General features: G+C 38.4%; 1 protein-coding gene across 5 annotated transcripts in view; it reads left to right on the forward strand.

Annotated features, from left to right (window-relative positions):
• SLC26A7 (solute carrier family 26 member 7) overlaps positions 1 to 12348 on the forward strand; it is a 125608-nt gene that overhangs the window by 81944 nt on the left and 31316 nt on the right. For all 5 annotated transcript variants that reach the window (XR_006212848.1, XM_007084335.3, XM_042972865.1 and 2 more), the window contains 2 exons: positions 7968 to 8074; positions 9109 to 9175. Coding sequence is in view for 4 of the 5 variants with exons in the window: in XM_007084335.3 (XP_007084397.1) it covers positions 7968 to 8074; positions 9109 to 9175 (174 nt within the window). In the remaining variant the exon portion in view is untranslated. The remainder of the gene's footprint in view (positions 1 to 7967; positions 8075 to 9108; positions 9176 to 12348) is intronic.

Below are 12348 nucleotides of genomic sequence, written 5' to 3' on the forward strand. Positions count from 1 at the left end.
AAGGATGAACGGCGTCGGCGAAAAAGTTAAAAAAAAAATAAAAAAGTAAATAAAAATGGGCACAGACAACAGCGGCGTGTTGAACTGGCTGCTTTATTGTGGCAAATGTGGCATTATATTTGTTAGCAATTTCCTCGTAGCGTACGTCATCTACGTTTTCTGGCATTACCTAATTCTAAAAATGTGCCAATATGTAATCACCCTTCAAGGAATAACATGGTTATTTTCTCATAATGTTTCCTCCTGCCCTTCACTTATTAATTTCTTCATATTATTTTCATTATGTATCTACGTTTATCTATAATCTATAAAGCATTTGCTTTGCTGTTTTCGTGAAAAGCCATCTATCTCTCAACACCTCAAGTGGAACAGTTACAGGGACATGACCTCTTAGTTGTTTTCCCAAACCATTTGTGGTTTGAGGAACAAAAGGGTTCGCCTTGGTGCCAGGAGGGGGCCAAGAGGGCCTTAGAAACCCACGCCTTATACATTCTCAGAGAGACAATGCACCTAGGAACTAATGAACCATTCTGTACTTTAACCGTCTAGGTTCAATCATTATCTGGAATGCCTCCTGGGGGCCAAGTGGGCCTAGGGGATGGAGTTAACCTGTGCCCACAGATACACTCCTTTGTTGCCGGAGTGGGGCTTTCAAATCCATTTGTCCCTCCTTTGCTGGCAAACGTATGAAGCTATCCTTCCTTTAGGTAGAGGAGTCTTTATAGGGGGTGGCAAGGGCTAAACGTAGGGCCGCACAATTTCCTGGCGGAACCTTATTTCTTTCCCAATGGTTCTTTTCCCAGGGGGCCTGTCGAGGGCAATTCCCCAACAGACAATTCCCCAGGTGCTTTTATTAAGGCCAAATTACATAAAAGCGGGAGTACGAGAGGCTTCACTGTCCGTGGGCCGCCCTGCAGTCCCGATCCGTCCACCGCCTGGGCCGTGCCATCAGGCTGGTTGGGTAGCTCGGCTTCCAGCAGGGTGCCATGAGGAATGCAGAGATAAATAAGAACTACTTGTCTCCTCCCGACACTTAACATTTGTGCAGGAAGCAGACATAGAAACATTAACTTACTATGAAAGGCATGCTACAACATGACCCGGAAGCAAAAATACAAGCTTGGTTGGGGGGGGGGGGGGGACACCAGGGTGGTTCAATCAGTTAAGCATCTGACCTCAGCTCAGGTAATGATCTCACGGCTCATGAGTTTGAGCCCCGCATCGGGCTCTGTGCTGACAGCTCAGAGCCTGGAGTCTGCTTGGGATTCTGTGTGTCCCTCTCTCTCCACCACGCCCTCACTCGCACATGCACATGCGCTCTTTCTCTCCCAAAAATAAACATTAAAAATATTTTTTAAAATGTACAAGCTCAGAGCTGGGAAAAAAATGGAGGCCGGACCATTTAGTTTGGACTGGGTCGATAAAAAACACTCCGACAGCAGAGCTGAAATGTGAATTGAGACTTGAAGGAACTGTATTTGATCGGCAGGCCAAGAGGTTAAAATTAGCCAGACTGATGGAGGATCATGGCTTTTTAAAGGTGATATGTGTGAAGTAGCACATGGAAATAGAGAAATTAGAAGATGCAGACTGAATTACAATTTATTTGGTAACTCAGATAAAGGTAATCCTGAGGAACTCATTAATTACATAAGACGGAGCACATTACCATATTGGAAGGGAAGAGATGCCAGGGAAGGCTTCTTCCAGGAAATGATGGGTAGAACATCTAGTAACAGATGGGGTATAGAAATCACCGAAAGGAGAAATAAGAATGAGATTTGTGTATTAGAAGGATTGCTTGAGTAATTTAGGGAAGGTGGATGAAACTGTGTTAGTAAGTCAGGCAGATAAGTGAGGAAAACCTGGAACAAAACTGAGACCAGGAGGTTCAAGAGGAAGAAATAAGCTTGAAAAATATTTAAAACATTGCATTAATTGGTCCTCACCACCAATTCATCATATACAGTGCATCAGTCTAGAACTACTTCTGAGTTTCTAGTTAGGAACATCATTGCAGGAAGATGATGTCATTCAGTTATAGAACATGGAAGATTGTTTGAAGGCATTTAGTGGTTACTTTTAGTTAGTTGTTGTTTTTTTTTTTTTAATACAGGTTCTCATTCCTGAGTTATTTTTTTCAATTCATCTCTTTGTTTTCTGTATGTCATCAACAAGTAGTTTTTCAAGAAAGGCTCATGTGTTTTATACTCCCTTTTTTTTTTTTTCTTTCATAGTAGAAGGAAGTTTTTGACTGAGACTAACATGCTTCCCTCAGGACTGTTTAGACTTGGCACTGTCTTTGGGTATTGAGGGATAAGGCAGAGAAATCACAGGTCAACATGTTTTTTTTTTAAGTTTATTTATTAATTTTGAGAGAAAGGGAGAGAGCAAGCATGAGCAGGGGAGGGGCAGAGAGACGGGGAGAGAGAATCCCAAGCAGGCTTTGCACTGTCAGTGCAGAGCCCCAGGTGGGGCTCAAACCCATGAACTGGGAGATCATGGCCTGAGCTGAAATCAGGAGTTGGACACTAAACCAACTGAGCCACCACGTGCCCCAACATGATTTGTTATCTTATCTGAATTAGTTTTTCAGCATGGATGCTCAGTGAAAGTCTTACCTGCCCACGAATTTGGTGATATTATCAGAATATTTCTTGTGGCTGAATACCCAGTATCGAATTCCTATGAGAGTGACATATATTTTTTATCCCAAAATTAAGAATTATATACAAATTTTTTCTTCTAATATATTTTTGAACATTTTTTTTCAAACTAGATGTTCTTTTAATGAATTATATATTTTCTGACTTTATTTTGTCTTTTTGTATCTATACATTTTCCTATGATTATTTTTGGGAGTGTGTATGTGGTTTCTCTGGGCTATTTACTGTGTCTCTGGTTATGGATTTCTAGTTGTGATTACCCTTTTTTTTTTAGCTTTATATATGGATTTTATCTCTAATGTTTTTATTTCCATCCACATCCTTTTCTGAATTCTTCCAGCTTATTTTTTAATCTTTCAGGTTTTTTTTTAAATACAGTTTTTCTTCTTTGACCTTTCAAATCTATTTATGTGTGTGTGTGTGTGTGTGTGTGTGTGTGTGTGTGTGTGTGTGTGTGTTGTATGTGATTATATTGCCTATTACATGTCTAAATCTACCCTCTGTCTCTGTTTCATTGTTTTCTTTCTTTCCCCCATTTCTATGAATAAGTCCCTTGTTGATTCTTTTATGATTATAGTGCATTTTTAGTGGACCTGTTTGCTGAAAAATAATGTGGGAAGGGCACTAGAGCAGCCCACAGCTCTGATGTAGGTATGTCATCAGAAGATTTGGCCCTTGTTGAAACAAAGCCTCACAATCATGGGCTCTCTTGTGACCTGACACTTGCTGCCTTCTCTCCATTCTTCACCTGGCTTCACCTCTGTCAGTCTCCTACCCTTAGGAAGCAAGGATGCAAGCGATACAAATGGCATTTCATTTTGCTGCTCTTCTTTCTATGGTATCAAATATAGATTAGATGCATGCATTTCCTTCTGTGGTGGCCCACCATTGCCCCAAGAGCTTAGAGCTCTCATCAAAATATTACTATATAGAATTTAAAAAGCCGTTACATTCATTTCAAGAAATCTATAATTGATTGAAATTTGGGGGTAAATGTGTTGGCTTCCAGTGTCCTCCTTGATATCATCCAAATTTCACAGTATTTGTCAAATCTACACCATATTTTAAATTTTTGTAATGTTTATTTTTGAGAGAGAGAAAGAGAGAGCATGAGCAGAGACGGGGCAGAGAGAGAGGGAGACACAGAATCCAAAGCAGGCTCCAGGCTCTAAGCTGTCAGCACAGAGCTGGAAGTAGGACTTGAACTCATGAACTGTAAGATGGTGACCTGAGCTGAAGTCGGACGCTTAACTGACTGAGCCACCCAGGCGCCCTACACCATAATTTATAGTTAAGAGTTGTGACCATGTTCTTGTTTCATTGAAACTGGGTTTTCCTCCCTATACATTCATTCTTTACATTGTTTTGGATGGATTTTAATAGAAGGTAGTAGACTAAAAATGCCTTTAATATACTATCTAAATCTGCTATCCAAATCTATACTTAAAAATATAATCCTGGCAGCGGTATGGCAAATGGCTTACAGTGCTGATAACAAAAGCAGGAAGTTAAATAGGCTGTCAGAATAGTCTAGGCAAGACATAGTAAAGTGTGAATTAAGGCAGTCTCAGTGAATTGAGAAGATGGTATGGTTTGAGATAAGTTTTTATTAATAATTGATAGGACTTGGGAAGTGATTGGACAAGTAGATAAAAGAAGAGAAAGTAAATATGATTCCATGGTTTCTGATTGTAGTGTCTTTAAAAAAATTTTTTTTAATGTTTATTTATCATTGAGAGACAGAGACAGAGCATGAGCAGGGGAGGGGCAGCGAGAGGAGGAGACACAGAATCCGAAGCAGGCTCCGGGCTCTGAGCTGTCAGCACAGAGCCCGACGCGGGGCTCGAACTCACAAACCGCGAGATCATGATGTGAGCCAAACTCAGACGCTCAACTGACTGAGCCACCCAGGCGCCCCTCTGATTGTAGTGTCTTGAAGAATATTAGTAATGTAACAGAAAGAACATTGAAGGAAGGGGAGATATGGGGGGGAAGTTATTGAGTTTGCATTTGGACATACTGAGTTCATTGATGGTATTGGTAGACAGTTTGATAAATGGTTTAATAGCTCAGAATTGGTAGTCTCTATGTAGAGGTGATAGTTGAAAATTTGGAGTAAATAGTATGGTGTGGGCAAAAAGTATGGTTGAGAAAGGTGACGAGGATATAGCAAACGCATGATGGTTGAATGAAACATTGGGTTTAGCTTGACAAAGCCCTCCTAAGATTGAAGTGGACAGGTATCTCTTAGTTGCTAAGGAACAACAGTGAGAAGCCGTGGATGACCTGGATATGATCTGGGCAGAGCACTTATTGTCAGAATATTACACAGACTTTTTGGATATAGGTTACATTACCCAGGGTAGAATACATCCAGATTACTCAATAGATGGAATATGTCTAAAACATCATGGATGTGGAGTTACCAAAGATGTGTGTATATGTAAAATAATTTGAAGGTTGAAATTTTAAACAGTCACGTGAGGGGCACCTGGGTGGCTCAGTCAGTTGAGCGTCCGACTTCGGCTCAGGTCATGATCTCACGGTTTGTGAGTTTGAGCCCCGCATCGGGCTCTGTGCTGACGGCTCGGAGCCTGGAGCCTGCTTCGGGTTCTGTGCCTCCTTCTCTCTCTGCCCCTTCCCCACTTGTGCTCTGCTTCTCTTTGTCTCTCAAAAATAAATTTTAAAAAATGTAAAAAAAAAATTCAAAAAAAATGTTTTGAAAAGTCATGTGAGCAGTCATCACATGAAAAATTAGAAATTTTTATTTCTTTAAAATTTTTTACAGTTGAATACTGATTCCACTTTGAGTTATAGATCAAAACCCTGAGGTAATGAGGGAATAGGAATCCAAAATGAGGCCTGACTCATTAGCTCAGAGCTGAGTTTGAATAACTGAACAGTGAGAATAGAATTCACAGCTACAGAAATATAATAATGTGTATCAATCACCAAAACAGACCAGGAAGAGGTAAAGCGATTGAGTAGCTGCTCAGTGGTGCAAGGGTTTATGTGTTTATGTGTTTTCGACTTGAGGTCAGCTTTGGGGTTAGCTTGTGTTTAGAGGCTATCAGTGCCAGTAGAGAAGGGATCAGGTGGTAACACATAATGAAAAAATAGGGGCCTGAGAGTTAACTAATTCCTTATAACTGAAAAACAACACTTGGATCTTTAGTTGAAATTGTTACAGAACCATGTGGGGACTTACTCTAACCAATGGAACTATTTACTGGTCTATGTTGTTAATTTACATTTGATATTTTTTTCAAAACTATAAATGTAGCCCTGGGAAACAACTAAGCAATGGGAACCTAACTCACAATAGATGATGTTGTGGGAAAGTAAATATGCTTTAAAAATAGAACCAGATGGTACCAAAATTTTTGGTTGCTTTGATAAATCAAGGCCTCTGGGCCCTGCGGTTTTTTAAATGGCAGGGACCAGGATCCTCAGTTCCCTATGCTATATTGAATCACGGAGGTTGGCCATGAGGAATTGGGACTTACAAGCTTTTGGTGAGGTCTTGTTCTGACACACCCAGGCGGTTCAGTCAGTATTAGGAGATGAGTAAGAAACAAAGCAATCATGGCAAATTGAAGTAATGGTCAAAAACTTGCAGCCTTATTTTGTATGGGATGAAGCATACTGTAATACACTAGGGAGGAAAAATTACACTTATACAAATGAGACTCAAATGACTGTCTTTTTGCCTGACTAGAGGAAAAACATCTCTGTGTCTACCTATAGGATGACAGGCTGAGGATGATGTCATAATAAGTGCTAACTTAGCATTACATTTCTTGGTGATGGATCTGAACATGGGAACACTTAAGATATATTTTCTTGGGGCACCTGGTTAGCTTAGTCAGTTAAGTGTCTGACTCTTGATTTTGGCTCAGGTCATTATCTCATCATTCATGAGATGAAGCCCCGCATCTGGCTCTGCACTGACAGCATGGACCCTGCTTGGGATTCTATCTCTCCCTCTCTCTCTGTCCCTCCCCTTCCTCCCCCCCCCCCCAATAAATAAATACATAAACTTAAAAAATGGTATATTTTCTTTTTTACGCCAGAATGGTTGTTTCTTCTATATCAAAAAGAATTTTCTAGATAAAAAATTCCTCCATTTGTGTCCAATGGTTTAGGTTTTCAAAATAACCCATCGTGAAAAACAGTTCAAGCTCCATTTAGATAAATAATACAAAGGAAAAGCATTTTGAGTAAAAAATGCTATTTAGAAACATTTGCTTCAAACTGGTCTCACCCAGCACCACAAGAATCTGTGCTATAGTCAGATTAGATAAAGAGGTTTCTAACTTTTTCATTTGCAAATAAATTGAATTAGGTTGTTGAAGATGTTTTAAAGTGATAATATAGACATTAGGACAGAAAGAAGTCAACTTGGAATTGTATGCATAGGTAAAGTAATGCAGATAATTTGGGGGAAAGAGAGAGTTTGAATATTTTGTTGATCTACAATTTGATAAATGCAGGAGTTTCTGTTTAAAAAATATAACCTTCTGGACTTCACAAATTATTTTGCTTTTAAAGATTTTTTTTTTTGTCAGTAACAAACTTAGAAATGTCAACTACATACAGTATTTGGTTGCTGATTATAACTTCAGGTAGTGGACAAAACTGCAATAATGTTGGAATCCCAACTAAAGGAGAGAAAGATCTTTCTTGCAATCTTCTGAAATATTTCCAATGGCTAAGTTGGCTCAGATTTTTTAGCTTTCAGAATTTCATAAGAAATTGGCTCTTGCAAATAAAAGTATAATAATCTTTAGAGTAGCTGATCTAAAGGTGGCCTTGGTAGTATTTGAGTCAGTTGTTTTAACCATTAGGGCTTGAGGGTCTTACTACATTAGTTCTGTGTATAGCAATCCTAGAAAACAGAAATTGTTGGGAATGACCAAAAATCTGCTAACAATTGCTTGTAGTATTATTACATTAAACGAGAAAACAGTGGAAAATTATGGCAATGCTTTTGAATCATACACATCAACCAATTATTTACAGATATTTAAATAAAGTGTTGTTGGGGATTGAACTAAGGGCTGGCAGTTTCTAGATATAAAAGAATGTGCCTTTTCCCCACCTTTGCCTGCTGAGAGTCTCATGGGACCAGGATTTGTTTCTGTGTTCCTGGGCTTCTGTTCACCACTTTTTAAATAATCTGTTCTTGCTGAGGGTTTTGTTTACAGGAATGCTATAGAATAAGATGGTGAGAAATTTAACGATCATAAGAGGAGAGAATACCAAAGGACTTGCATCTTCGGTTTCCTGTTTCTTTTCTAGGGCATCTGGGTCAGTACATACGTATTTACAATATGCTTTGCTGCCAACGTGGGGCTGTTGTTTGGTGTGGTCTGCACCATAGCTATCGTGATTGGTCGCTTCCCAAGGTAAGATCTTACTTAAATGCTGTTTGTTTTGACACAGTAGCAAAGTATATGGTATTGCCAGTTACTTTGATTTGTGTGGAATATTTAGTGCTATTCTCGTGTTTTACTTGGCATCAGAGAATTAGAGATGAAAAGAAAAGGTTTTATCTATGTAATGATACATAACAGTATTGGTTTTAAGTAAGAGAAATATCTTGTCCACACTATAGAGTATATAAAATCTTGATATCAAAGTAAATAAACTCACAGCCAAACTATATCATGGAGCTGGTTTTTCTTTTTTTTTTTAGTCAAGTGAGGGGGACATATTATTCAATGACCATATAAAATCTAGATCATTTAGATAACTTCAGTAAATTTAATTTTTCAGAAGCCAGATTTTTATACATATAAAGATTTCTTCTAGATAATTTACTGAAGAATTCTAGATCATATATTGAAGATTGTTACTGCACATCTGTAAGCCATTCCCCTGTTTTGACCAATTCTTTTTTCTACTTTCTCAGTGTTCCTCATCTGATAATGCTTCTACTCATGTCTCATCCTTCTCTTGAAATTCTTTGTGAAATAATATACTTCAAAAATTTTTACATTTTATCTGTGTAGATTCTATAAAAAGATTTCTGTAGAAATCTGTCTGTGTAGATTCATCAGTATCTGGTCCTATCTTGCCATTGACTCTCTCTTTACTTCTTTTTCCCCTAAAACAAGATTTCCCCAAACACCATATACTCTCTTATAATTCTTTTTGTCAATCTGCCTCTTATGGCTTATAGAGATGGGGCTCTGGGAACCCAGATGAGGTCAATTATATTTATTAACCTCTACTCAGATGTCTCTAGTGTTACACTCTATTCCTGAGAATCCCAGAGAAATAGAGATTTACCCATGTTTTATGCACAAATACGATATAAAATTTTAACTATTATGGGTATGTTCTAATTGTTAAGATAAAATGACATCCTTTTTGCATTTTCATTCTTAATGTAGTGATCAGGAAGTGACATTTTATTTTTTGTCTGCCTGAATTCTAGAGCAAAGACTCTGAGTATAAAAAACATGAAAGAAATGGAATTTAAAGTGAAGACAGAAACGGATGGCGTAAGTTTAGTTTTCTTTTCCTTTGTGTAATTATTAACAATATTTGTAGTTCAGATAGCTTTAAGGTACCATAAGTAAAGTATGACTTTAAATACATGATTATCTTATTTTTAATTAGCATGAATTTTCAGTGGTATGTGTGACCACCATACGTGTGGCAGTTGACATACAACTAATTTAACAAACAACAAAAAAATCTTGTGTTAGCATTCAGAGAAGATGATAGCATGGTTTCTAGAATTATATCTCACAGTGGAATCATGGCCCACATTAGTTGAGGCATTGGAAACCTCTATTTTACTAGCTAAGTTGCATAAAATAGTCAAACTAAACAGTCTATTCCTAATTAAATGATGGAAGAAGATACGGAATAGGGAAGGAAATAAAGCAAGGTGGGATCATGCTATTGCTTTTATTATTTTTAACACAGTCAGTGAGACTGTATTATTAGCAGAGGGTAATTGAATGGTTATGGAGTGCCAATAGGATTGGCTTCTTGCACAGAGGCCATCTTTTTAAGGAAACAGCTTATGTAAATTGTCTTGCCCTGTCCATGCTTGGGCAGGCCAGTTGTGTTTGAGCTCTAGTTTCTTGTCCTGAAGGATGACCAAAACAAGTTTAAAGTGAGGAAAAAAATGTTGACTTAAATATTAGCAATTAAAAAATTGGCCTCACTTTCAACCTGCTTTGTAAGTGCTTGGGTAACCTTTTTTTCCCCTCTATTTTTCATATGTACTTGTTTTGGTACCTCATGATTGCCCTCAGAACAAAGAGAACTGGGCTCCCACCGGAAGGACCAATTGTCAGAGTACTTCTGAGTAGATTAGAAGTAGGAAGTAGCACCGGGAGTCTTTCTGTGACACCCAGGGAAATGTGTGTGTGTGTGTGTGTGTGTGTGTGTGTGTGTGTGTGTGTGTATTTAAATTGAAGGATAATTAACATACACTGTTGTATTAGATTCAGGTGTACAACATAGTGACTCAATATTTGTATACATTATGGCTGTGTTTTTAGATTTCTTTAACATTTATTCATTTTTGAGAGACATAGACAGAACATGAGCGGGGGAGGGGCAGAGAGAGAGGGAAACACAGAATCTGAAGCAGGCTCAGATTCTGTGCTGTGAGCACAGAGCCTGATGTGGGGCTCGAACCCAAGAACCGTGAGATCATGACCTGAACCAAAGTCAGATGCTTAACCTACTGAGCCCCCCAGGTACTCCTGGCTTGTGTTTTTACTAAGTGTGAAAAAGTTTACTTCATAGAGGCCTACGAGAGTTCAGAGCCCTAAGACGGTCCCAGGTTCAAGTTTTCCACCAATGATAACTTTTTCTTTTCTTTTCTTTTCTTTTCTTTTCTTTTCTTTTCTTTTCTTTTCTTTTCTTTTCTTTTTTTAATTTTCCACGAGAATTTAGTGCTCACAGAAAGTCCCAAACTGGCTCTAGGGTCCCTAAAGTCTGTATCCACCCTACACGTACAGCTGTGTACATTAGCCTTGACATTGTTAGGTTTGAAACACAATTCGAGTTTGGCCATTTTTCAGCTTAAAGATTACTGGTTAATAAATTCTATCAATCTGTACCTTCTTCTCAGACTAAACATGTGGGAAAGTGAACGAGGGGATTTGTAGGAAGAAAAACATGCCAAAATTCTTCCATATCTTTAAACCTTGACTATTTCCAGTGTAGTCACACACCTGAATCATAACTGTCACATGGACAGCTTAATTTTATTAGAACACTACAATTCACTAACTATTTAATGTTTTGTATCAAAAATAGGAGGAAAAGAACACTAAGAGCAAGATTGGAACATGAGCTGTTAGGTGGGGTTTTTAGCTAACTTCACGCATGGCAGTGCTCTGTCACTCCTCTCCTCCATCCGTGCTTTCCACCTTCTTCACATGAAACACACGTCTGAACTTGGGACACCGCTTTGGGGGGGTGAACTCAACCCCATTGAGAGTTTCTTTCCTGACACAAGTTGAATCTCTATTCCTCAACCAATACGTGCTATTTAAACAAATTCTCTTAACTCAAAACAACATACTGGCCAAATCATGTGATGTGATTGGTGGGTCGATCTTAAGATGTGGGGCTTTGTGATAACTAAATATGACAAGCCCAAGAATAGTTTTATTTTTGGTTTGTGAGAGATTTATTCTTTTTTTTTTAAAGTTCTTATTTAAATTCCAGTTGGTTAACATACAGTGTAATATTAGTTTCAGGTGTACCTACAGTGATTCAACACTTCCCTGCGTCACCCGGTGCTCATCACAAGTGCACCCTTAGTCCCCATCACCTATTTCACCCAACCCCCACCTCCTCCCCTCTGGTAACCATGAGTTTATTCCCTACAATTAAAAGTTTGTTTCTTGATTTGTCTCTCTCTGTAAGAGATTTACTCTTGATTAAAAGTTAATTTGATAAGTTTTTGTTTTCTGAAATTGTTTACTTGTAGCAAATATCACTTTCTAGAGTTTAATCAGTTGCGTAGCTATGGAAACTTTTTGAGATTATGTAGTTTAAAATTTTACCTACTTTAAAAGATGAGGAAGCTGAGAGTCGTCAAATGAATTGTCCAAATTCACATACCTAATGTTGTGTTTTGTTTGTTTTTATCGTTCTTTATCTGCCTGTCTGCTTCACTAATCCCTGGGCTTTCTCTTCTATGCAAGTACTAAAGCCTGAAGGAGTATTGCTTTATTTAGTTGGTAAGGAATTATTCGACAGAATTCACCATCTTCTCCATTTCTTCGTCAGACCCCTGCCCCAAATGTCGTGGAGAGCACGGTCTGAGTTGCATATCAGCAATTGCTGCCAGGAAGACCTGGGAAATGGCCAGAACAGGCACCTTTTGTTTGGAAACTTTCCTTCTCCCTTCCTGCATCTCTTACCTGCATCCCGGCAATCCAGTGTAATTTAGGCCTGCCCAAAGTGAAACTACCTTCCAGATACTATCTCTTGGTTTCTTTCTTCTAATTAGTACTGTCAGTCCCTTGTAAGGTTATAATTCCAGCCAAAAGAAAGCTATATCATTATGAGGCAAATGACTGACAGTTGATCCTTTAGGACATATTTTCATTAAAAAAATACGGATGGTTAAGTGAATGAATTTTTAGTTTCTAGATTGTATGGAAGAGGTACTTTTGGAAGAGTAGGTCTTCCTGGTACT

The sequence above is a fragment of the Panthera tigris genome, chromosome F2 (assembly GCF_018350195.1).
Source record: "Panthera tigris isolate Pti1 chromosome F2, P.tigris_Pti1_mat1.1, whole genome shotgun sequence".
NCBI classification, from domain to species: domain Eukaryota; kingdom Metazoa; phylum Chordata; class Mammalia; order Carnivora; family Felidae; genus Panthera; species Panthera tigris.